Source organism: Ambystoma mexicanum, chromosome 6p (genome assembly GCF_040938575.1).
Source record: "Ambystoma mexicanum isolate Mex_15411 chromosome 6p, UKY_AmexF1_1, whole genome shotgun sequence".
NCBI classification, from domain to species: Eukaryota; Metazoa; Chordata; class Amphibia; order Caudata; family Ambystomatidae; genus Ambystoma; species Ambystoma mexicanum.
The window spans coordinates 376,223,528-376,250,997 of record NC_090935.1 but is presented as its reverse complement, the minus strand read 5'-3'; the positions used below and the strand labels follow the sequence as shown (position 1 = coordinate 376,250,997).

The following is a 27,470-nucleotide window of genomic DNA, read 5'->3' as shown; positions in this document are numbered from 1 at the left end:
ACACAATTATTAAAAGAGAAAAGCGCTACATTGCCTTTCCCTTTTACATAGTTGTTGCCCTGTGTGGGCTCAGCCCCCTTCTCCGCACCAGGGCCATTAGTGAAAACCCAGAGTAGGTCCTTATTTCCCAGGCTCTGTGTGGCCAGCACGTATTTACACATGTACAAAAGTTATCAGCAGCAGACGGGAGTAAGCTGGATGCTGACTTGACTGTGACCTGCAGCAATTTCCATTTGGGTTTGTAATGTGTTTTCTTTTCTTTCTTTTTGGCATTGTGAAGGTCCCTTTCTTGGAAGCTAATCTAAGATGAAGTTATGGGCTATCGTGGCTGTCTGCGTGTTGCTGCTGAGCTCCGTGTCCAACTCTCCGCTGCCAGCAAGTTGGGAAGCCGCTAAGAAGTCATCGTTCCTGCGAGAGTCAGAGAAGGAGGAGGAAGAACAGGTCTCCCCGCTGTTCCAGAAGCTTCCGCGAGACCCTCCATCCGTCCTGAGGCCCAAGGCTCTTCCAACCCACAGTAAGAAACCATTAAAATCTGCATAGTGGGGCCAGCGGGGGCAGTAGAGTTGAGCCAAGTTACTGGGAAACAGGGAGGATTCTCTGAAAGATCTGTTCGTCTTAGAGGTTAGTAAGGCTGGAGCAGAGGCGGGCCAGTAATGCTATGCAAAGCTCCTGGGTGTGCTTCCTTAAAGTCATGTGCCTGCATTTGTGTGTGGGTGAGTCCGCATGCTTATTTTGGCTGCGTCCTTTACATTGACATGTATAGAACAATTCATGTGTTTGCAATGGTACGGGTTGCGTCTAAACTCAAAGTATGTTTTAACTTTGATATCATTCTGGAAATCTTTCAGGTATCCTGTCCATAGCTTTCTGTTGTACTTTTCTCCAAATGGCTCACTTCAGGGGACACATGCTACAACTCCCAGAAGGCATTAGGTTGGTATGTAAAAAGTAAAGTGTGGAAACAGTATCCCCCTGGCCATGGAGTAAGTAATCTGGTAACCTTAAACATATATATAAAAACACAGACCTGGGGCCAAATTTACATAAAAACTTGAATGGTAAAACCTCATTGAAAAAGGCTTTGTAAATCAGGCCCATAGTGTCCTGTGGCACTTTACAAGAAACATTTATTGAAAGAGGGATATTTCACGCATGTGCTGCTGTACATATGACAATGTGGAGTCTGGTTGAGACTGGACTACAGAAGCCCGATTCTGATGGGGAAGATGGGTTTGGGCATGTACCTGGCATAGCATTGACAGCATATATTTGCACTACACATATTTACAACGCGGGGCAAGGCTGACAAGGTGATTTGCCCAAAATCACAAACATGGTGTTCAAGAGCTGGAGCTGGGATCAAGACCCATGTATATACCCTTTAGACTATATCTCATACACATGAAGGCAAAAAGGGGCTGATAGCGCCTGCCCAAATGTAGAAGGATATGGATAGGATGGGGCTGGGAGGATAGCTCAGAGGCAACACGGTTATCTTGCAAGCAACGCGCAGAGACTGTTCTCTAGTATTAATCGCGTGATAAAACATTAATATGTTTGATAATATTTATTATGTTACACTTTCATTAGGGTTGCTATAGGTAAGGTTTGCGTGTTAGGTTGTTTGCACGGTATTACATATCAAGAAGGACCCCACATTTATATTAGATGAATTGATGTACCAATGTCGAATTAGTAAGGACACTTGCGGTCCTTTTTTTGTTGTATTACTTTAAGTATGATGATGTAGGCTAACAGTTTGATTCGCTGAAGGCTATATCTCAGACAAGCCTAGAAATATCGACTTTGGTAATATAGTGACTTAATTCACTGTCTCCCAAATATGTTGGCGTGTCGTCGTTTCATAGTGCCTTCCACTTCCTTAATGTATCCATTCATTTGAGCTCAGAAACGGGACATCTAGAGGTATCTTGAAATGACACATCACCCCGCCCCCCACGGCCCTCTGCTTCTAATTCCCCCTCCCTAAGTCCCCAAATCACACCCCTTTATCCTCGATCTGTTCATTCGAGGAGACTGGAGATGTCGCCCACGAGAAATGTAGGGTTTCATGGAATGCGATGAAACAGGAACATGCATTTAACGCAGGCTCATTGGTGGGGGCAGCAAACTCGCTTCAGGCCCTGGCATGTATTACCGCCCCCTCCCCGACCCCTCACTCCGCCCCTGCGCACGCCTTTTCACTATCCCACGAAGGCACCAAACGAACTGCAGCAAGAGCACAGAGGTGATGGAAAATGTTTCTCGTTGTTTTATTCCCAACTGTTCTTTGGAGTTCACTGAAGCTATTGACAACGAATAAGAGAAACATAACCCACACAAAAAGACAATGTTTCGGGGCAGTGACCCTCCCTCGGAGATGCGCAAGGCATTCTCCCAGCCTAGACATGCGTGTCTGATTGTGTAGCTGTTCTCATGTTTCGTTTCTTTGTGTGTGCAAACTTTAAAGGACCGCACATTGTTTGCAATCGGCATGTCCGTGTTCCCCCCCCCCCCCCCCCCGCGACACGCAGGCGAGCTAATCACTTTATAGACGGCAATAAGGCTGTAACCCCCCGCCCCCCCACTCTGCTTTCTCTCTCCCCGTTTCATGTGCAATTAACAGTCCGTTGGCGCTAAGTTGTGAAGCCAGCTGCCTGTTTCCACCTGTTTTGCCCCCATGACCAGCATGGGAAGGCGGTAGCCCTCTCCTGGCAGGTGAGAGGTGCAAAACTTAAGCAATAGAGCCCGAGGAGGGGCAGAGGGGGGCATTGCCGAGCTGGTAACGCCCACCCTCCGAAGGTTCTGTTGGTATTAGTATTTTTGCCTGCCACAGATCGGGGGCCATTCGCTAGATAGAGATGCACCGGGAACACTACTGTTCCCGGCTCCAGCGAGGGACAACGCAGCACAAGGTAAGTGGGCAAGGGAAAAGTGAGGTGCGGGTGGGGCCAAGGGGGCGCGGGCAGGGCAGTTTCTAGCCAACTTGGTGCCCAGTGCAAAACACCAGAATGCGTTGCCCCCCTCTACCCCCTCCACGACTGGCACATGTCACTCACAAACTACATCTATGTGTCATGCGACAAAACTCCTCCTCAATATGAATAAATAATTGCTATATAAATTAAGCTGGTTTCATTACATTATAATGCAAGTACTTTACAGAAGAATTCTAATGTGAAAACACAGCTGTTGCTGTCCAAGTAAATGGTTTTTCTGTCACCTGCTCTTAGGGAAGGACTTGCCTGAATGCTGTCCATAATGGCACACTGCTGTGTGACCAGCCTATCTGGGCCTGAGGGCCCACTAGCCTCTGGCCCTGTGTTGCAGGGGTTCTGTTTGTGCCACCTCACTTGTATTTCGCAAGGGGCATTACGAGATTAACCATATGAATTATTTTCTGATGGAAGGTTATCATTCCAAGATGGACCGTCTGGTACACTCTTATTCTACTCTTTCAAAATACCTCTATGAGAGTGGGAAAGGGAACACATAGCACCAGTGCGGGTTCCTATATGCTATATCTATAGAAAGGACAGGATACCGTAGAAGAGAGACCCAATAAACAATGCACAGCAAGGCTACACAGAAAAGATTGTACTTCTTACAAACTTTAGCCCTACCAGAAATAAGCTGATGAAGCGTTTTAAACAAGCGGTAAAGGGTCCACAGTTCCTCAGCAACTACCTTCTCACTATTACGCCGGCCTCTGGGGTTATTTCTGCAATAACTAGCAGGCCCATGCTTTATCTAACAGAGCTGAAGTTAGCATCCCTTATTAGTGCTGGCCTGCAGCTAGTGAAAATCATGGTGTGGCAGTGTAGAAAGGTTGTTTGGCCTAGTGGATGTACAATTTGAGGCAACTTCTTTGATTGCTTCATGCGTTTAAAGTGTGGGCACGGTATGGCTTGCTCATCAGAGCCACGTACACAAAACGTTCCAGTATGCTATTGTATGGACTTTGGACACATCAGACAAAACGTGCATATGTGCTGTTACATAAGGGAGCGCCACATTGACGCCATTAACCAATAGGTTGGTGCCTTGTGCAGCGCACAAAACATTGCTGCACACATTCAGTATTTTGTAGTTCAAGCTTTTGGAATATGCAATGATAAAGTACATCCATGAAGGACCAGTCTACCTTATTGAACGCTTTTGTAGCATCTAGCGTTGGAAGGGCCATTTTACTATGGTCGGTCATTGCTATCTCGACAAGGTCAAGCGCTCATGGAATAATATCAGTTGTAGTTCTCCCTTGGATGAAACCTGTTTGGTCTGCATCAATGAGTCCTGACACCACTTCCACTAATCTTTTCGCTATATTTTGGAGTAGATATTTTCTTCGATGTTTAGGAGTGAGATTGGCCTATAAAACGCATAATCCTGGGGGCCTTCGCCTGGTTTTGTTATTGGTATGGTCACCGACTCTTCCATTATCTCTGTCACCTTCCCCGTTTGCTGGAAGGAGGTAAATACTCTAGTAAGGGGTTTTAGGAGTTGGACCCTGAATATTTTATAAAACCTCAGTGTGAACCCTTCAGGGCCTGGGGCTCTGGTCTTGTGTAGTATGCGAGCAAGCTGTAGCAGTCATGGTCTCTCTGAGGTGCTTTTCCGCTACCTGAAGTTTGACGCTTTCCGCATATTGTACCACACCCAAGGGGTCTCTCAAGCCAACCATAACATTTTTATGCTTCATGTGTTGTAACTTCCTCACTAGTAATTTATTGGGTTTATTACCTTTCGCGTAACATCCCGGCTTTGTATGAAGTAGTGCCTGTGCTACCTCCTCTTTGAGGTGCACTTCAAGTTTATTTGTACAGCTCTATGCGTTTTTGGGGACCATTTTATTAATTTGCTTGTTCCCCCTCTGCTACTGCCCAGTCCAACTCCTCTTTCATCGCCTTCCTCCTTTTATAGTATGCTAGGGAATGGGCCATCATCTCCACATGAATGACAACCTTCATTGCATCCCTCAGCATCGCTAATGGTACTGAGTCCCCTTCATTTTTCCAGATAAATGATTTATGGTCTTCGCAATCTCATCGCGGAGGGTCATGTCATGGAGGATTGGGTTGTATAATTTCCAGTGGGGTTTGGGGGTGGGGCTGGGTTATGGATCAGAATGCCCATTGCATTGCAGGCCCATCACCACACAAAACCTTGTCAGTCTTCGATGTGGTCCAGATACGAATCGTGAGCGACCTGTATATGGTTCCACACATTGATGACATTTCCCTTGCTGGTGTTTAATAGAACCAAGCCTTCTATAACCGTGGGCTGCATTGGGGTGAATGTGTGGTTTCGAGGGGTGTGAACTAAAATAATGATAAATGTGATTTGAGTGGTTTTGTTCTGTTTGTTTGTTTATGTTATGTGTGTTGTCTAGTTTGTTTTTGTTCTTTGTGTGTAAATTGTAATTTCGTAATGGGTTAAGTTATAGTTGATGATTTTGCAATATACCTTCATAGTATCAAGGTAAAACTGCTTATATCCTTGTTGAGTAAGAATTGTAATTGGCTGGTTTATGTTTCAACTCGTAAGTGTAACTTGATGACTGTATTGAGCTTATAATTTTGAAATGACAAATAAAGAACCTAGGATTCATCAGCCTTTGCTGAAACATGTTTCCAGATGTAATCAGTCTCTTTTTGACACAATTCTGTAAATCAGTTTTGGTGTGAGTTTCTTGCTGTTCTTGACTTTTTTAAATGTTTGTCAGGTTTCCTGGTAAGGACGAAACTTCCTCAAGTCACCAGTTTCTAGAGTATGACAACCCATGCCTGCAATTATTGGATAAAAGTGCTCTGTTGTATTTTTCTAATTAGAATCCATACTCGGTTTTTGCTTCTAAGGTTTTTTGGTTACATATTTTTATTGAAGTTTAACAAACATACAATAATTGAAAACATCACCATATAAATGGCATCTAATATTTTATAAAATCATGTAAAACATCAACAATGTTATCTTTCTTTTGATATGACATTATCCTTCTGGCATATAAAATAGCCGTATCATGCAGGCAGTCCTCACAAGTGGTTTTCTTACACTTTTCCACCACTTTAACATCTAAGTATACTGTTTTTGAGGGAAGATCTATCCTAACACACATGCAATCGGAGATCTTGGAAAAGCAGACCCAAAATCATGTAAACTCTTTGTAGAATCACCCCCCAGAATGGTTTAACCTTCTTACAATAACAAAACATATAAAAGAAGGTTCTAGTTCCTTCCTTATAGTACCAACATTCCGCAGAAGATAGGAGTTTACTAGCAAACACCCTGTTCAGTGTCCAATACAACTGATGTATTACTCTTTGGTGTGTAAAGCGAGATTGAGATCAATATTATCACAATAAGAATGAGAGCATATCCTTTCCCAATCCCTTACATCAATTTCCTGATTGAGTTCCACTTCCTATTAATTATGACCAAGAATTATTATTAGTAGAGGACAGAGCACTTTATATATCGAAGAGGTGGACATAAAAGATGATTTTATAAGCATATAATAACCAAGAGAATCATGTGTCTTCACATTCAACACTTCAAAAGTAGACAATAAATAATAAACACAGCTTCTGATATTGAGCCACTTCTCTCTATGCCTAGTTTATATTTAAATCTCAAAAATTCAAAATCTAACAAGCTGTCTTTATAAAGCCCCTGACAAATTTGCAACCTGCCTGCCTTCTGCCAACTTAACTTTTGGATCATATGATTATTGATTTGCACAGCAGAATGTTTCCATAATGACGCCTCCGTAGACAAGAGATACTCTTTCCCCATCTCCAAATTTCCTTTTTTAAATTCAACTATCACATACCTTTGGGAGGGCAGTCATAGCAGACATACGTTTTTCCATAGTTACAATACAATCTAGTGGAATAGGTGCAATCAAAGCAGCTTCAATCTTCCCCCAAGTCAGAACCGATGCCACAACTACATTTAGCCAATAATTTAGTGATCTAGGCGTATAAACCCTGTGATATAATCTAATTTTTGCATACCCAAAACCTCCTTTAGTAATTGGGCTTTGGAAAAGAACAAGTGGAACTTTTGGTTTGACTCATTCCCCCCCACAAAAATTCTTCCAACGTCTTATCAATTTCACACTCGAACTTAGCTGAAAGTAGAAGTGAGACCATACGTAAAAGATAAAGGATCTTCGTCAACAGGTTCATTTTAATCACAACAACTTTTACCAACAAAGTCAAGATGAGCCTAGACCATTTCCTACATTGGATTCTTATCTCAATTAATTTCAGACAAATATTCGTCTCTAGGAGCCTATTAATATCCCTATACATCTTCACACCTAAATATTGAATTCCCTTTTTGGCTGGATTGAAATTCTCTTCGGATATGAAGCCCATATGGCAATATCCTGAAATTGGAAATACACCTGTCTTCGTTTGTTTTATTTCCCTATTTGCTTCTTCCTATTTGCTTCATGAACAGAGGTTCCACCCATTGCTGCTTGAGTACTCTCAGTTCTAATCACCTCATCGTCCACAGCCGTAGGGTTGTCGTGAGCATTGTCACTGTTCTCAAGTCCAACATAATCATCATCCAAAACGACTTTCTTATCAACCTCAGTACCACCAGTTTCATGATGCTTATCGATGTTGGCATTATTGGTGACTATGGTCTCAGTGAGGATCTTATTTCTAGATTTGCTTGGTAGAACCTTAGCACTTTAGCCATCTAGTCGTTCCAGGAACAGGTGTACTTTACTCATTATGTCTTTATGCCCACGCATCTCATTATACATTTTACTACAGTGCATCACTAATTCCTTAAGAGCGAAATCAAGGGCTTGCATAGGAGTTTTAGGAGGTGACAGTGAGGTGGGTGTCGAGGTGGGTATGCTTGAGATTGTGCTACAAGTGCTGATTAAAAAGTCAGGACTGTCCAATAAACGTTCATTTAGACATGCAGGCTTATTCATTCTGTGTGCAGATGTAGAAGCATTTATTTCCTCAGCAATACTGCCAGCAGTTGTGATTTTCTGCAAAATCTTGTACTTCATGTGCCTCTTTCAGTAGACTGTGGCACTAGTCCAGTGAAGTGTGGCTGGGAGGAGTGAGGTAGCAGTCATGGGTTGCTGGAGAGAGCCTACAATGTGCCCACGGCCAAGGAGCAGAGTTCCTAAGAGAGAATATAAAGATGTACCACCCAACAAGACCACTCAGATCAAGCAACGACATCTGCCGAGAACTAAAACCATACAACCAAAGAACATTTGGAGGATCATCTTTCTCTCACCTGGCACCAATAACCTGCAATGAGCTACCAAAAAACATATGCAACACAAGGGACTATCTTCATTTCAGAAAGCTACTCTAAACTTGCCGCTTTGCTCCAGAACAAGAAACAAACGACCAGGAAGCATATACGCAGCGGGAAACAAGAATCCCAGAAAGGGAACGCATCATCCCTAACTTAATCTTCCCTAACTGGCGAGGTAGGGGGAGGATGCCATGTTCACATAATGCTAGCCCACAGAGGAAACATAGTTAAGTTAGGACCCCACTCGAGAATGGGCAGGCAGGGACCAGGAGGGTGGGGGAGGATGCCATGTCCACATACCGCTAGTCCACAGAGGAAACATAGGTAGGTTATGACCCCACACAGGAATGGGCAGGGTGGGACCAGAATCCTCTAACCTAAACATCACCAACCCCAGCCTAAACAAACCACTAAACTAATACAGAGGAAAACTTCCACCCCTGATCATACCTACCAACTAGGCGGATAAACTACAATACCAAGCACACAGGATAATCATAGATGTGGAGCAAAGAAATGGGAAGACAAAGAGGTAAGATAAAAAAACACGCTCTAAAACCTCAACTTTCCCCATGCACTTCTCATACAGATACCCACACAACCACTTCTCTGCACAGCAATCTGCACGTACTTCACCACACTGCAACAACAGACAAACAACACATAACCCGGATCAACAGCACATGGTAACTCGCACCGACCCGAGAACCTCACTCAAGCTCAGCGGACGGTGTAAACCAAACTGAAGCTGCCAACAAGACATCACAGCTCTCACTCTCCTATTCCCACTACACCCTAGTAACCCCCCCACCCCTCCTTTTCAGATTCATCAGTGCGCCTGTGAACCGTCCGGTTGTGACGGTGCGCGGTACAAATACCGTGTACATTAACATCAACATTGATTTGCCGTGGACTACTGTCTGCACATTGACACACAACGTATTCTACTTTCCTAATCAAGGTGCCAAGTGACATTGAGTTGCCATCTGGTGTGCGTGCCAGGCAGTGGCTTGCTTGTTTAGAAAATTAAAAGACCTTTGATGTTGAGCGCATGATGTTGAGTCCATGTCTCAAAGCAGCCTCTACAATACCTAAGCAAGAAAATGACAGTTAACTTTCCCAGGGATGCGCCATATGTAACTAAAAAGTAATGTACAAAAAAAAACATTTTGGTATTTCAAATAAAGAGACATGAAAATAAAGAAAATAGTTTAAAACTTTTTCTGTGTGGCATTTTAATTCTCTTTGAAGAATGCATAGGTTTGGTCAGCTAACTGATACTTGCGCTGGCCTGCTGAAAATAAAATAACCCATGTTCAGTTGTGCACACTGAAATGTCAAGCACATACTGTGTAAAAACAATGGGCCTCATTAGGAGTTTGCCAGTCCAGAAACAAGGGCGGTGGTAAACTCACCTACACCCTTGTTTCCGGATCGGCAAATTCCAAGTCTCCCTGCTGTGGCCGCTGTGCCCAGCAGGTCTGACATTGCCAGGCGCAGTAGCCACGATAGGCAGACCCGTCACGGAAGCACCGGCACCGTTATAAACAGTGCCGGTGCTTCCGTGTCCCCACTCCCATAGAGTCCTATGGGACTCTATGGCAATGGGGACTTATAACTTATCGGGGCCTGACTTCCCGGGCCGCCGGACTTGTAATCAGTCGGTGGCACCAGGAAGTGAGATGCCGGTAAAATATTACGGGTCCGGCGGCAACCCGCCGGTAGCACCGGCACGGTTACCGCCGGACCCGTAATGAGGCTTGTTAAATGAACCATCACTTATACATTGCCCCACTTGAAAGGCTGTCAACACAAAGAATGAGGGGCAAGGGTGTGTGACTCCAGAGCTCTCACACACTGCGTTTGGAATATGCATTCCTTTGTTTGCATATTCCAACGCATTGCAATAATACAGAAGTCGGCAGAGAGCACCCAGCCGCACATTGCAGAGAAGCGCTCACCGGCACAGCAGGCTGCTTAATCTTTTGTGCGGCCAGGTCAGAGTCAGCTTTCTGGGTGGGTCCCTTACTGCGCCCCCCACCCCCGAGCTATTTAGCTCTGCTCCCCGGCCCGTCACCCGGTCCACCGGGCCAAGAAACGAGGCTGGGCGCGGGTATCACACTTACCTGATTCCCGGCGAGGGAAGATAGCGACCTCCCGCTCTGAGGAGGCCCAGAGCGGGATCTTTCCCTGTGTGCTAAGGACCCCGTTCCGAGCCTCCTCATTGGCTAGGAGGCCACCACCCTCCCTCGCCGGGTACTAATACTATATAATTCCAGGCCAATAAAGTTCCTTTTGCAGTGACTTTAAAGCTCCAGCATCATGATAGTGCCTGGACTGCAGAGGAGGAAGTGAGTGGATGCAGCCTTCCACTAGTTTTAGGGGAAATACCCACCATTCCCTTACTTTATGACACCCGGGCAGCATTCTAGGCATATGTATTATTATTTTACTGCTCCTCTACTGGGGCTCTGAACCATGGCTCTGCTGGTAACACTCATGTGTCCCATCCAACTGAGCCATCTCGCTTGATTGCGGATCTTTATTTTAATAGACTACTTGCCACATAACGCCCTTTTGCGAGCCGCCACAAAACCCTGCTCAGCTGCCGTTTTGTCTTCTGCAATTAAGCATGAGCTGCAGTTGTGACAGCTATCTGTACAGGTAATGGAGGTGTGTGGGTGACTATAGACCTGGACATGAGCAGGTGCGAATGGTTGGTGACTGGTAAGGGGAGGGTGCCTAAAGGTGCATGCTGTGGGGGACAATGACCAAAACGAATGGCGGTCATTTAAATGCAATTTCTTTCACTGTGTTTTCTTCAGTCTTCATAGAGCTGTTGTAAAACTCAGCATTGTGGGGTGGAGTGCATTAAATGCAGGACCCAGGTGTGAGTTTGAATTTGGATGAGTATGGAGCGGGTCCACAGGGAACGTAGTTTCACAACTTTCTTTTTACACTTCGACCCCTGCCTGGGCGACATCATACTTGACAGACACCATTCACTGACGCAAATGGATTTTTGCACGGTATTAGCACTAAAGAAAATTGCTCTAGGACATAAAGCATATTCCTGCAATGTACTTTTGCATTAGGGAAATGTTTGCTCCATTATTTATATTGTCCACTATTATGACTTGTGCACTATTATGACAAGGGCAAACACCTGGTGCAAAATGCATAAAGAGAATGTGTTTATTTGCACTATGTTTGCTCTATCTTCAATATCACCACGGTCCCCTTCCTCTTGAAAATTTTGGACAGAGCAGCTTATATACAGATACAACAATTCCTGGAAACCCACCTCATCCTGGGTGTAAGACAGTCTGGTTTCAGACCAGGCCACGGTACTGAGTCCGCCCTGCTTGATCTAAAAAAATCAGCTCGCTGAGTTCCACGATCAGGGAAAACTGGCCTTACTCCTTCTCTTGGATCTCTCTGCGGCATTTGATCTTGTGGGCCACATGATCCTTTGCCATCACCTCACTACTGCAGCTCACTTCTCGCCAGAAGCTACCGCCTGGGTGGCCTCCTTCCCCGAAGGCAGAACCATAATAGTCTTTGCCGAGAACCACAATGCCCCACCGGCCCGGATTCCCTGCAGAGTCCCCCAAGGATCGTGGGTGTCCCTGACCCTCTACAACACCCCTTTTTGACCTACTTGATTCCATTGGCATATCATACACCAATTATGCGGATGACATGGAAATCCTCCTACCCCTGTCTGGTGACTATCTTGAAGACTCCCACTCGTTAAATAATGTCTATGCCAAAATACAAGTCTGGATGGCCACCCATCGCCTCTACCTCGACAACGATAAGACAGAATTACTTCTAGTTGGGCCACACACAATACTCAAGAACCTGATGCCACAATTCCCTCATTCTGCATCGACGGGATCCAAATACAGGTATCATCCTCCTTGAAAACCCTTGGCGTTTACTTGGACGCCACACTCTCGCTCACTCCCCAGGTGAATGTGATTGCCTTCTCATCAGCACACACTACTACAAAGCTGATTAATGCTGCTAGAGCCTTCCTCTCCCAGGACAGCTGCATTACGATTGCCCGGGCAATCATTGGCTCAAGATTGGACTATTGCAATGCCTTATTCACTGGCACATCAAGCAAGAACATAGCTCAGCTGCAGGTCATCCAAAACAATGCAGTGCGAGCGGCACTAAACATACCAAGAAGAGAGCACATTTCTGTCGCGAGAAAAAAGGCCCACTTCAGCCGTAAGAAAAAAGGTCCACTGGCTCCCCATTAAAGAACGCATTATCTTTTAGTCCATCACGTACAAATGCCTCTCTAACAATGCCCCTTCGTACTTGACACAAGAAATTCCCTAGGGATCTAACCAAGAGACCCCGCCGAGCAGCCCAGAACAACAAACTCCTGCAACCAAGATACACAAGAGCAAAAGCGGAGAGCGACAGCTTCCCATCCTACGCAGTTAGCCAGTGGAACCTGCCCCACCCCCAACCCCCTCTCTGAGAGCTGAGAACTCTTACTGGATCTTCAGGAAAGCTTTAAAGACTTGGCTGTTTGCATAACCACTGCTTATATGGTTCCTGTACACTCTCTGTTTTTACCTTTTTTCCCCTCTCCATGTGTGTGTAACTGGTTGTAGCAGCGCCTTGATGCCCCCGGGCTTAGTGCGCTTTATAAGTGAAAAAATAAAGAAATAAAATATTGTGCACTTTTTTAGCACTAATGCAAATACTGACCTGGTGAAAAATGCATTGAAATAATGCACTAGGGTAATGTTTTGACTAGTGCTAATACCGAGTAAGATTACTGGTTGACCTCTTTTTTCAGGACAACATTATTCTCTTTGCTGCTGTGTAAGGTTGATATCTATTGGTCCAGATTCCTCTCACGGTACCTTTTCAGGAGACCCTCCTATTTAAGCTAGATCTCCGGAAGCTCGCGATCCGAGTCTGGCAGGAGTTCGTTCTAAGTCGGTGCCTCTTTCTTATTTGCCTAGTCACCGTACTCGCTTCACTAATAGGTAGGGCGCACTGGATCCATAGCCCCTCCGACACGTAAAGCCTGTGGTAATAAGGGGTTTCTTGTGTTACTGGTTCACTGCGCTCCATCCGATATGCATGGAGTTGGACAAGGAGGGTGGGGATGTCAGGTTACTTAACACTTCACCTTGCAGGGCGGACAGGTGATACCGCCGCCAGTGTCAGTTTCTGCAGGACTCCCGAACTAAAGAATAGGCACACAATGTCTTTTCTCTCTCTCCTTGGCAGGCCAGTCAATAAGGCAATGAGCCAGAACAATATTAATCATTAAAACGAAGGCAATGACCTCTGCGTCTTTGATGTCATAGTCCGCGTTGACTTCCACTGACAGCTGCCTCTTTGGCCCCAGTCTTGCCTCTAGCGTCACACATGATCAACGCAAACATGAAAGCAAGGATAATCCTCATACACCACGTCGCTGGGTATGAAATGTTTTCAGCTAAAGGTTTGGCCAAAATCCTCAATGGATCCCAAAGAAACCCATTCAAATGTATTTTATGAAGCAATGGGCGCATCCATATGCATCCAGTGCAGAAGACACTGTATTAAAGGTGCACACGATATAATAACGCAATGGCTACCATAGCCACACCCACATTTTACATTGTAGTTATAATGTAACAAATCCCTACAGCAAGTCATTGTATGCACGTTTTTGCTGAACATGTTCATTGTGGATATCCCGAAAACTTGAATGGATGTCACAGTTCTACGGGGTTCCATGACCCCAGCCCATCTACTTCATACTATCAATTGGTTCCTTTCAGGTCAGATGCGGTCATTAACACTGAGAAGTCCATGCCACTATAACAATAACACTATAATATCACAATGATAGGGGATAAACACATGGAAAAATACGGATCAGCCCAAGCCATGGATGGCAGCAGCATGTATTTGAGTTGCCAGGGTGCAATAATACAAGTCACCAGTAGCACGTCACAGCTCTGTCATTTCAAGTAGAAACATGGATTAGGAGGGCGGATGCCATCCAGTCTTAACATTTAGTTTGCAAAGGTAGCAGGCGCCCCTCTCTCGACAGAACAAGGCCTGATAACCTGTTCAGTGGTTATTAACCACTTGAGAGTTCGCAGCCACTGCTTTTACTCACTGCCTTTCACAGATGGGAAATATCCATTTGCATATCAGTCTTTGTCCTGCCCAGGGGCAGTCCAGCACCGAAATGCAATGGCAATTCCACCCTGAACGAGAGTACCACCAGCAACCCCATACACGTGTTTCACCCTTGTTGGGGATCATCAGTGAGGTGAAGCTGATGCCTCTTTAAGCACAGTGAGAGGGAGACCACGTCTGGTTGCCCCCAGGAGACCTAGGGTTACCAATCCCAGGTTCCTTGAAATTTAGTTTGCAAAGGTAGCGGGCGCCCCTCTCTCGACAGAACAAGGCCTGATAACCTGTTCAGTGGTTATTAACCACTTGAGAGTTCGCAGCCACTGCTTTTACTCACTGTGCCTTTCACAGATGGGAAATATCCATTTGCATATCAGTCTTTGTCCTGCCCAGGGGCAGTCAAGCACCGAAATGCTATGGCAATTCCAACCTGAACGAGAGTACCACCAGCAACCCCATACACAGGTTTCACCCTTGTTGGGGATCATCAGTGAGGTGAAGCTGATGCCTCTCTAAGCACAGTGGTGGTACTCTCGTTCAGGTTGGAATTGCCATTGCATTTCGGTGCTGGACTGCCCCTGGGCAGGACAAAGACTGATATGCAAATGGATATTTCCCATCTGTGAAAGGCACAGTGAGTAAAAGCAGTGGCTGCGAACTCTCAAGCGGTTAATAACCACTGAACAGGTTATCAAGTCTGTTCTTTCGAGAGAGGGGCGCCCGCTACCTTTGTAAAACTATTTTTCAAGGAACCTGGGATTGGTAACCCTAGGTCTCCTGGGGGCAACCAGACGTGGTCTCCCTCTCCCTGTGCTTAGAGAGGCATCAGCTTCACCTCACTGATGATCCCCAACAAGGGTGAAACACGTGTATGGGGTTGCTGGTGGTACTCTCGTTCAGGTTGGAATTGCCATTGCATTTCGGTGCTGGTCTGCCCCTGGGCAGGACAAAGACTGATATGCAAATGGTTATTTCCCATCTGTGAAAGGCACAGTGAGTAAAAGCAGTGGCTGCGAACTCTCAAGTGGTTAATAACCACTGAACAGGTTATCAAGTCTGTTCTTTCGAGAGAGGGGCGCCCGCTACCTTTGTAAAACTATTTTTCAAGGAACCTGGGATTGGTAACCCTAGGTCTCCTGGGGGCAACCAGACGTGGTCTCCCTCTCACTGTGCTTAGAGAGGCATCAGCTTCACCTCACTGATGATCCCCAACAAGGGTGAAACACGTGTATGGGGTTGCTGGTGGTACTCTCGTTCAGGTTGGAATTGCCATTGCATTTCGGTGCTGGACTGCCCCTGGGCAGGACAAAGACTGATATGCAAATGGATATTTCCCATCTGAGAAAGGCACAGTGAGTAAAAGCAGTGGCTGCGAACTCTCAAGTGGTTAATAACCACTGAACAGGTTATCAAGTCTGTTCTTTCGAGAGAGGGGCGCCCGCTACCTTTGTAAAACAGTCTTAACATTTACCTGTGGCACGGTAACGTTACGTGGCTGAAATGTCATTGCACACAGGTGTGCATGTTAATTGTTTTACATGAAAAGCTTGAAAAATATACTTTTCCTGTCGGACATAAAAAGGCATTTGACTAGTAGAGGGTATGATTGTTGACCTCAAAAGTCAAAAAAGTGGCATAGATGTTATTTGGGAATTTATAAGTGCTAAGTCACCAGAGGTGTGGCCTCGAGGCACTTAGTGCTTATCGATAGAGCATTGCTCCCCCTCAATGGGTTTCCTGTAGAGTGCAGTGAAACATAGCATATCCTACATGCACAACCACAGAGTACTCACATGAATGGCCGTCCAAAGACTGTCCTGTGGCAGGAGCGCCATGCTGCATTGTGGCTGTTGTTTCTTGCATACAGGTTCCAAATTGTGCGTAACACCAGTGAGACGCTACGCAAAGCAGAGCGACAAGTGGGGAGGTGGTGATGTGCTTGGTGCCTGGACATTTTTGGGCAAACTGTAGGTGCCGCTTTTTGTCACGTGCAATCAGTTGTATAGGCGTTACCTTGTCCTAGTCCTCGGTGTGGGATGGCCTCGAGCTGCACGCTGTCCCACAGGACTGGACCTCACCACAGGTGCGGAAGATTGGGTGGGAGAGAGAAACGTTTGGTCATTGGCAGGATCATGGTCAATAAGAAGAGAGGGCATGTGCGAAATAATTGCGTGCACATCGTGCACCTTCCATCAAGCACTAGCTCACTGGTGGTTCAGGGGGGCACCTTGCAACACGTTTTATATATTTATAATAGTGTAGCTTGGAACTAAATCACATAAGATGGCCGATTTGAATTGTCAAGTCTTTGTATGAACAACATTATCTATACGTGTCAATCGCCTCCCCACTGCCATCCACTCACATGCTGTCCCTGGCAACATGCCCCTCTCCACACCTTTCACTATTTTTTTCTGCTTGAGGTTTGGTGTACCTCTGAAATGAATCAGCACCTGCGTCATCATGAAGGTATCTGTGGAGCGCAGCCATAGTTTTGGGAAGCAAAGGAGCACTTGCAATCATAGGAGGAAGAAGAAAGTGAGGAAAGCTGAGAAAGATAACAGGGCAAGGCGAGGGTGGGCCATTGGCAGCAAGGGATAGGCAAACACTGGATACGCAGAAGCGCAGTGCAAGTGAGTTGTAACTGGTGATAATAGTGGGTGCAAAAATGTTCAACACTTGCATTTCCAGTACACATGGGATGCACGGCCAATGCCGGTACTCACTTTAATACCCTGCAATGCACAGGGAGATACGGGTTGTGGCTGATGATAACTTGGTAAGCTCAGTAGGCATCAGAAAAGTACAAACCGATTGTGGGATCATGCCACTGCCTATATGTGTATAACTATAGGTTATACAGCTAACATGTCTCGAATGATTTACATTTAAAATACACCGTTTGTTGCGTGGGGTGACCGATAGTTTGATAAACAGAGCGGTCTTTAGAGTGCTCTACATATGTGGAGTTGGTATGTAGTTGATAACGCTCACACTGTTCCAATCACTTTACATTCGATGAACCAAGGTGGGTGTAAGTCATGACTAATGATACCATCCTATCATCGACCTTTGTGCAGTCGGGTTACTGTTCTTTGCGTAGCGAGATCACTGGGCCACAGCGCCAACGCGCTATACACACCTTAACATCTGAGACACAGAAGCCAAAAGCAGGTTAACTTTCCGCCTTCTGTAAAACCTCCAACACCCTTCCTTTTCCCGAGGAAAACATGCCTCTCTGGCAGCCTCGATCCTCGCTTGGATCCTGTTGTTACAGGAATGCCCTCAGCAGACATCTATCAGCACACCACTTGCCAACCCTCGTGCTGCCTGTGATGATATGATGATAAGGTTATTTATAACGCGCTTAATACCCAGAGGTTTCTAAGCGCGGATCTGGAGATCGAACCTGTGTTGCTCCGAGTCGTCTTGCTTCCAAGGTGAGCGTGTTGCCCCTGAGCTATCCTCCGGAGATGAGAGCCCCCCTGTTTAAAAAGGCTGTAAACTTGGTGAGGTACCCTACCATTGGTAAGGGCCGGGGCAGATTAGGATTCCATTTGTAGCCCAGGGAAAGTACTGGTGCAACCCAGCTCAGAATCTCAGGACACTGCCCGCTATAGCCTCTGGTCAGTCACTGTGATCTGGATGACCTGTCACGAGATTTGTGACTGGACTTACTATGGAGGGAGCAGAGGAGGTGTCTTGCTGCAAAAGCCATTGCAGTGGCAGTGGGGGAGTGAGGAGAGCTTCCCAAGGCTTTGACACAGCCCTGAGTAAATAGGGGGCCATGCCTGAAGGCTATTTTGAAACTGGCCTACGGGCATTGGCATGGCAAGGTTAATGCCTAATACAGCCAGTAGGAGCCACATTTTGGAATGAAGTTTAGGAGGTTCTTATAAATGACACTCAGGCCCTGAGTGGAGTATGCTGCTCCAACCCAAGGAGGGCAGCTCTCACCGTTTGACACTCAAGTGACAGCTTATTGGAGCTGCAGAGCCCTGCACCCAAAAATGGCCTCTCTGAAGCAAGTAGTCTAGGGCCTACAATGCTGTGAAGCGCGACTGTCGGTGGGTATTAGGGGTCTATGTTAACTTAAAATGCAGACTTGCTTGGCAGATAAATGTACAGGCTATCCCCTCTGTGCTGCTTCACCCAGCCAAGAACATAGACATTTCTTCCCACCGCCTCTGATCCCAGCAAAGGCCCGCACTCATGAGAATCATGGAAAACCTATGCAGCGACCCAACCGCGCAGCCCGAGCCCGCAGAATGCGTGACTTGGAATTAAGTGGGAAGAGAATGTCCCGTGTGGAAGGGTTTTTGGAAAAAGCACATTTCAGATCGCTTCGATTTTCCGCTGTGGTCCGACGGGAACCAGTCCAGGGACATGCAACATATATAATTGTACACAGGCCGTTATATTGTTGCTATTGATTGATCTGGCAAACATGTGCGTTGTAGTTGAGCTGGTGAATTAGTCTAAAGTGGGTATTCCTTGAACATTTTGTTCATTATCGATAGCTGACAATGTGGTCGGAGGATAGCGCGCGGATTCAAAGGCCCCTGTAGGGATCAGTGTGTAGCTCAGTTCACACCTGTGACTCCAGGCAGGACAGCTCAGGGCAGGGCGAAAAGATAGTTACTATTGAGATGGGTGATGCTGAACATAGAAATTACTCCTACGGGCACAGCCCGATAGCGTGCTCCAGACCCTCAAAACCGGTTCGAGGGGCCATAGAGAGCAATGAGTATTCTCTTTCTGAGGAAGTCAATATGTGGCTAAATATTGGGGAAATACTGTTTAAAAGTCCTTTTGTTTTTTGTTTTTGGAAAGTTATTCTGTCTTCAAGGTAACACACCCTGGTGCTTTGCTTCTTGGAAGTGTTTGCAAGCATCACACCTTGACACTTACAAATGGCCAATCACTGTGCCACAAGTAGTAGATTAGAAGTATATTATGTTCTATATGTTATATGTATATTAGCGCACTTCATTATGGCACATATTGTGCAAGCACTGACAATCCAGGTCGTGGTGTGCGTTGTAGAACCGACTGACATGTGGTGCGCGCCATTTTGTGTGGTTGCTATTTCTGCACATCTAAACCCGACCATAATGCCTTTGAGAAACACCCAGATCTTGTTCTTGTTGGCAGTATAAACTCTACTGGGAACACATCTCTGAAAAATGGATTCCAAAACCATTGCCGTGCTAGTGAGCACAACACGCAGGAAAACACGCCCATTGCAGAGTGATGTAGGACTGAAACATCCCTCTGGCATCTCGCTTTGAAAACAATCCAGATTTTTCACTTAACGTGCTAGTATTGTGGTGAATTTAGTGACAAAATGACAAAATGACAAAATGTTTCCCTGCAGGGGAATCTGTGGTGGATAAATATTTTCACATAGCATAACACTGTACCTTTTCTGATATCCTAATTAATTAAAGGGATGGTCTAGTAAAAATTTTTATTTCAAAAATAGATCGACCACATTAAAAAAAAAATACTAGCATCCTCCGTTTTAAGACTTCCTATGTAAAATTTTGAGCTATTCAAGCTCAAAATTCGAAAAAGCAAGCACAGGGGCGCCGCCATTTTGTGAAATGGAGGCCCTCCTGTGCTGGCTTTTGCTTTTGCGGCACTAATGAAGGAAAAGCCAGCCAGCTGTAGTAAACAAAGTCTACCGCTGGGTGGCTTTCCCTTCATTAGTGCCGGGACTCGGAGGACGCGGACCGGAGACCAGAGCAGGAAAGCTGCAGCTGAATCTCGGTAAGTGCTATTTATTTTTTTTACAAAAAATAAGCACTAGCTGCGTTTTTTTTTCTAAGTTTTCCGAGCTGGAGGAGCCCGGAAAGCTTAGAAATAAAACCACAGCTTTAAAAACGTTGTATTTATGTTTGCGGTTGCTTTTGAAGCGACCGCAAACATAAATACAACGTTATCGTGTTGGAAAACGCTGCGGTTTTTCGTTCCAAGTTTCTCAGGCTCCTCCGGCTCGGAGGAGCCTGAGAAACTTGGAAAGAAAAACCGCAGCGTTTTCCAACACACCCGCGTGTGTTTCTGCCTGCTGTGGGGAGCACCGGAGACCCAAAGTGAAAGCCACAGCAGGCAGAAACACACGCGGTTGTGTTTACATGCCGCGTAGTGTTTCTACCTGCAGCTGATTTCCCATTTGGGGCTCTCGGGCTCCCCGTGGGGAGCCCGAGAGCCCCAAATGGGAAATGCTACGTTGTCTGCCTGAATCTTCTTTTCCATTTGGGGCTCTCGGGCTCCCCTGGGAGCCCGAGAGCCCCAAATGGAAAAGCAGATTCAGGCAGACACAACGCGGTTGTTTTCCGCAACGCCGCGTTGTGTCTGCCTGAATCTGCTTTACCATTTGGGGCTCTCGGGCTCCGGGGAGCCCGAGAGCCCCAAATGGTAAAGCAGATTCAGGCAGACACAACACGGTTGTGTTGGAAAACGCTCCGGTTTTAAAACCGCAGCGTTTTCCAACACAATAACGTTGTATTTATGTTTGCGGTCGCTTCAAAAGCGACCGCAAACATAAATACAACGTTTTTAAAGCTGCAGTTTTATTTCTAAGTTTTCCGGGCTCCTCCAGCCCGGAAAACTTAGAAAAAAAACCGCAGCTAGTGCTTATTTTTTGTAAAAATAAATAAATAGCACTTACCGAGATTCAGCTGCAGCTTTCCTGCTCTGGTCTCCGGTCCGCGTCCTCCGAGTCCCGGCACTAATGAAGCGAAAGCCACCCAGCGGTAGACTTTATTTACTACAGCTGGCTGGCTTTTCCTTCATTAGTGCCGCAAAAGCCAGCACAGGAGGGCCTCCATTTCACAAAATGGCGGCGCCCTTGTGCTTGCTTTTGAGCTTAAATATCTCAAAATTTTACATAGGAAGTTTTAAAACGGAGGATGCTAGTATTTTTTTTTTAATGTGGGCTATCTATTTTTGAAATAAAAATTTTTACTAGACTATGCCTTTAAATGGTGATCTGTCACATAGCGGAGTGGACTCAATATGGTTTTAACGTCAGTGGTTCCCAATCTTTATTCCTCAGCCGCAAGTCTGCATTGTGGCAGTCCATGCCATGTGCAGAACTAGGAAGAGTAAAGTGGTCATCCCACTCAGCCAAACCAAAGGTAAAAGAAAATACATTAATTCTTTATCAGCACAGCAGTATGGCTCTGGTTCTTAGCAAAGAGCAAATGTATCTTGGCTTTCCCAAAATCAATCTCTCTCCGCGTTACTACCCGGCACTCACAGTCTCAGGGTTGGAGAGACCGCTTCCTTCTTTCATAGTTTTTCTCGAGTCTTCTTGCTTTCTTATCTGTGCCTTGTGTAGCTTGCATACGGTGGGGAAGGCCTCCTCCCATTGCCCCAGATCGACAAGGTCGCTGCCAGTTCGGTCTAGGGGGGCTGCCAGATCTGAGTGGGGCTTTTACAGCAGCCCCGCCTCATTCCTATGCAAGAGGAAGGTCTAGTGGTTATCCTTCTAGGCCCCCACCACCTTGCTCTCTCCTGGTCCCAGCTCTTTGGATCACTAGTTCGCTATCACTTTCCTCCTTGATGTTTCACCATGGCCTCGTACCTAAAGGAAACTTTGCTAGGCTCCCTTCTGCCCCTTCTCTCCAACTCTGTGCTTCATCTGCACTTCCTCAACACTCTGACACATGCTCGTTTCTCCACCACTCCCATGCTCTCTCCCAGGTGACTTAAGGTTCACCTACGCCTCTTTCTCTTTCCTCACACCTCTGAGGGCTAGACTTGTCCTTCTCAGCAACCTCCCCCTCTTCCTCATATCTCTTCCTCCTCCTGACATTCTCCTTCACCTACTCCTGCCTCTTCTCAACCACCTCTTCTCTCCTGCCACTTGCTCCAACTTTCTCTGCTCCTCTGCATTCCCTTAACCTGCTACTAACTCTCGTACTCTCCGTCTCCAAGAATTCATACTACCTGCATCAACATCCTCTCTGTACAATGGGCCAGGATTAGACCAGTTAAGAAGGGTATCGGTTTCACACGTGTGGAAATGGGATTGGGGCTTTGTGGTTGGCTGAGCGGAATGGCAACTTTACTCTGCTCAGCTGTGCACGGCCCCGCCCACTGCCACAGCCTGGCGGCTCACTTCCGAGGGAATCACAGCCAGAACTGGAACCACTGCTCTGCAGCATATCCTTTTCCTAAATCTGCTCAGTGCATGGGACTCCTACTCCAGATGCCTGGCCCTACGCCTGTGATGACACAGACAAGAGGGCACTCTTGCTCACAGCTTCTCTTTGCATGCGAGTTATGACTAATCTAGTTATACAATATTGTGCATATCCGGTAAGAGAATATTAATAGTTTCGGGCAAAGTGAGATCCGGGAAGGGAATGTATTGAATCTCTATGAGGCTTACACTCCTGTCCCGTAAAGCGTCAGTGGTCTGGTCCTGAGCAATGTGGCAAGCCCCTGCTTCTTTGCCAGAGGATGGTGGCCCGGGGATCGTCCCTACACCTCCCCCAGGCCCAACCTTCCACGGTTTGTGACAGCACCCAGCCCCTTTGGCAAACACAGAGGCAGGCGAGGGACTCTGTCACAGAGCCCATCAGTACTTGTGCTCATAATATCCCACTACTTGCACATATCTGGTGCATAGCATACTAATACGTCTGGTGTACTCATAGCATGGCTCATGTCAACACAACTTACGCAACCTTAGAGGGAAGTGTCGCCTTAGGATCTGCGCGTGCTTTCGGCGCATCTGATGCACTTGCAGTGCAGCGCATTGTTGTCACGTCATTAGTGAAGGCACTGGTGCCAGACTCGGATGGAATGTTCCTTACAATTCATGACCACTTAACAATGACCTTATTATGAATTCCGTTAGAGTAGTTAAGGAGAGTTGACATTTTTGACCACAAAGACGAAATGACACAAGCCTAAACTCAAAACCCATGTTTTGGCAATGGCATCACAAAGGACATTAGTGACCGAGAAGCACACACGCCAAAGACGCCAGGATACCACTTGCTAAACAGTTCTTTCATAAAATGGTGACTCAAGGCTGAAACGTGCAATTGGTGTGCTTTTTGCCTATTTCCTTGCAGGACACGCATGCAAGCATTGCACCATTGACTCCACATACCGTCTACCTATTTCTCGTCCTTATCTGTCGGTGCTCCATAGAGTTTTCTGTCTTGTTTTATCTTTGAAGTATTTCATATGGCATAACACTCATAAGGACAGGGGTGGGAGGGCTTCTAGGGCGGCAGGACTGGAAGTCTTCATGTGATTTCCTTTGCCTCTGGTTGGGCAACAGCCTATCTGAAGGGTTGTCATCCAATAATTGCATACATAGACCAACCCTCCCAGCCCCCTCCGCCCACCCCCGTGGTTCGGGCTGAACGGGGACCACAGGGACGTCTTAAGGTACTGACCCTCTTTCTCTGACACCCATGACCAATGGGCCGGGAACGCCAGGTCCTGGCCAGGCACTAGGGACACAGTGCTCATGGCCTGCCGCGTGTTTCTCTGCTTTGGAAGGGGGATAGGGTGCAGTATAATTTGCCAATAACAAGAATGGCAACACTATGCAATAACTAAAAGCAGCATATTGTATGCCTGAACTGTGTACAGTGTTGGCAGCGATTCTTCAGTAAGGCCACTGCAGGGGTTCCTCGTCCACCTCCCCTCCTTTGGGGCAGATCCAATTCCCATTCAGTCGATTTTCCATAGCACAGCGTCTTGTCTAGCGTCCGTGAATAATTAAGTAATTCCTGCCCCCATCTGCCTGAATGAATCAGACTTATACGTATTACTAGTCTATCATTGTGAATGTAACTGTAGCTTTATGTCTTGGTGTAGACGTCTAAGCACTTTAAGCTAGCACGATTATTGTTACTGAATCCAATTGCTACTTATTTTATCGATAAGCCATCTTTTTTTCCTTGGCGATTCCTTCGTCACTTCTAGTCTTCTGGCTGTATTTTACTTTCCAACATGCTTTGATTTTCGGCCTGCGTTGTGGACGAATTCCAATGCCGAACTGTACACTGCAAATTGAAAATTCACGCTCCTCACTTGCAGATTTGCTGCCATAGTATGGCCGCTCTAGAAGTACTAAGGACATTGCACGCCAAGATATATTATATATTTGCACTGACATCTGTATCTCTCCAGTCACAAACATAAGTTAATATTACTCTTTGCTCACTTATCGCTTTGTAACTCATGTGACGCTAGAACATACACATGTTGTAATGTTTCTTCTATTCTGGGTGTTGTCGTTATTTCAGTGATATTCGTAGTGATGTAAAATATGATGTCATCAGTGATCTTAGGTTATTCATGATACCATATCCAGTGAAATCTCATTGGTAAAATACACGCTACACAGACCTGGCTCATTCCCTTGCATACAATGCGTTTAATAACATTTCAATTTCTCATTCCTCCTAGATCCTGCAATACACTGGCCTCATTACGAGTTTGGCGGTAAGTGGTAAAGTTGGCGGTAGCTCTCTTACTGCCAACTTTACTACTACGCCAAATTACGGGTTTGAGCATGGACAGGAAAATCCTGGAGGTAAATCCTCCAACTCACTGCCAAGTAATCGGCGGAATTAGTGCCGCAGTAATTCCTCCAAAAAAGCCCCATAGAGTCCTATGGACTCAAACAAAATGGGCATTTACATCACCACCACCTGTAATCTTGCAGTAATTGCGCCGGACCAAGTGGCGGTAACCGTAATTCAGTTTGCTGGTATCTGGGCTGATATACCGGATAGATACCACCAAATTCGTAATGAGGCATAGTACTGATTGCATAATAGCTGTTGTCTATTTTACTATATATCTGAAAACTATTTAACAAGCACTATATGAGTGATGAAATGGTCACTTCTGTGCAAGAGTGAAGGGGTGAGCACTACTAATCCAGCAGTGATCCCAATCATAAAGGTGAAACATGCACAGCTCGAAAGGTATATCCCCTTTACCTCGTTTGGCAGAGCAGGCCGAGGGCAGGATATATCTTCAAGAGGGGGTTTGAGCTGATGACAGTAGCAACCCAAACAACTTAAGTACAATAGTCCAAAATAAAATAATGTCCAAAAATATAGACTTTTAATCAAATAATAAAATGCAAACCAGAAAACACTAGGGAACCCTGCCCATACAAAGAACACAGAGAATACAGTCGTCTGTAAAAAAAAAAGAGCTGCCTGGGTAGATGAACATTGTTTTTAGGCACAATATTGGCAAAAATGTCCTCTTGGACGAGCAAGGTAGAGAAAGGGGCTCACAAGACATTATAGTCCTTTAAATGGGGCACCGTTGCATCTTGTTGTTGCGGGTCAACAGCATCAAGCCAGGTTTCAAGGTGCTTTTTGAGACAGTGATTCTGTGTCCGGATGGGGAACAGAGGCTACCACATGGTGTTGTTCACAAGCAGCAACTCCCAGTGGCACAAAGAAGCTGGGGACAGGCAGGTGATTTCTGGGTCGGTATAGCTCACAAGTAGTTTCGTGCAGAAATCTGGGCCAAGAGCTGTTCCTTGGCATTAGTGTTGCTGAGGACGTCCAATCCAGGGTCTCTGGGACTACGTGAGTCCTTCAGTTCTGAACATCTGCTTCAAGAAATGTTATGGGTATTAACAGACAAAAGTCAATGTTATTCCCATTGGGGGGTCTATATCTCTACCCTCGCAGACTGGGGGATACATTAGGAAGAGGAATTATTCAGGTTCCTAGCTATTTAAATCTTCCATGACATTGAAGAGACCTTTGTACACAGTACTGGTAGGGCAGTGTCGGGAATTGGGGATGTGGTAACATTTTGGAAAGCATTACCCCTGTCCCTAATGGAAAAGGTGGCCACTATGTAAAATGGTTATACTTCCACGATTGTTATACTACTTTACTATTTTCCTATATTATAAATCTTCTTTTAAATGCTTGATAAAAAATTGGGGAACTATTGTGGAACACAGGGAGGCAGAGGATATCTATGGCAAAATGGAGACTCCCATGTGTAGAGCAACACCTTAAATTGCCTGATTACGAACAGCATTTCATGGCTGCTCGATTACAAACAGTTCTTCTTTGGAACGATACACAGGGGGGAGGGGGGCTGCTGACTTGGTTGCTAGGTGCTATTCTGAAATATTGACAAGGGATTGAACTGCTATGGGGCAGTGGACCTGGAAATCCGATCAGCATTGAGGGGGCTGGGGCCGGCTACACTTAGTGAAAAAGGATTGCAAGACACTGGGAATTTTATTTGAGGATGTAAAATGGATGCCCTTTGAGCGATGGAGCAATGGAGCAATATGTATCGGATTTCTAAAGGACACTTCCCGAGTTATGCGAAAGGGGTACATTCGTTAGATGTCCTGTGGGAAGGTATTCCAGAGGAGCCAAGCACTAGTCAGGAGATGCAGATGTTACTGTCACAGAGAGAAGGCAGGGTCAGGATCTCCAGGATATAAAAGGCAATACTGGGAGAATACCCTCAGAAGGCCCTGGCGATAGGGAAACATGAGAAAGAGATATGGGTTTCATATCTCGGAAGGGGAATGGGATAAAGTGTGGGAACAGGTCAAAAAGGTATCAATAAATGCAAGGTTTCAACTAATCCAATCCAATATCCTGCGTAGGGTTTACATGACTCTTGAAGTTGCATGCGCACACTGGTGCATTAAGCCAGAATTGCCCGTGATACAGGGTTGGACCAGCTGAGATCTGGCATATGCTGTGGGATTGCCCAATCATTTTCATATTATTGCAGGCAGTGATGTCTCGGATAAATGGATTATTACATTCCAGTTATGAGTGTGTCGCAAAAGTATGCTTATGGGGGATTGTTCCGGCAATGAAGCACAAAATTCGAGGGTGACTGGCAAAATGTATGTTAATATTAGAAAAAAGACGGGTGGCGTTTTGTTGGAAGAAATCTCAGGGTCCATCTTTTGGAGCAATGAATGGAAGATGTTCATTGGTGGGGTCTAGTGGAACTGGAGATCCTAC

General features: G+C 45.8%; 1 protein-coding gene across 1 annotated transcript in view; it reads left to right on the top strand.

Annotated features, from left to right (window-relative positions):
* Positions 1–27,470, top strand: part of GDNF (glial cell derived neurotrophic factor) — a 64,597-nt gene that overhangs the window by 23,578 nt on the left and 13,549 nt on the right. Inside the window, exon 2 of the mRNA XM_069627152.1 lies at positions 281–514. Within this exon, the coding sequence (XP_069483253.1) occupies positions 307–514 (208 nt within the window). The 5' untranslated portion in view covers positions 281–306. The remainder of the gene's footprint in view (positions 1–280; positions 515–27,470) is intronic.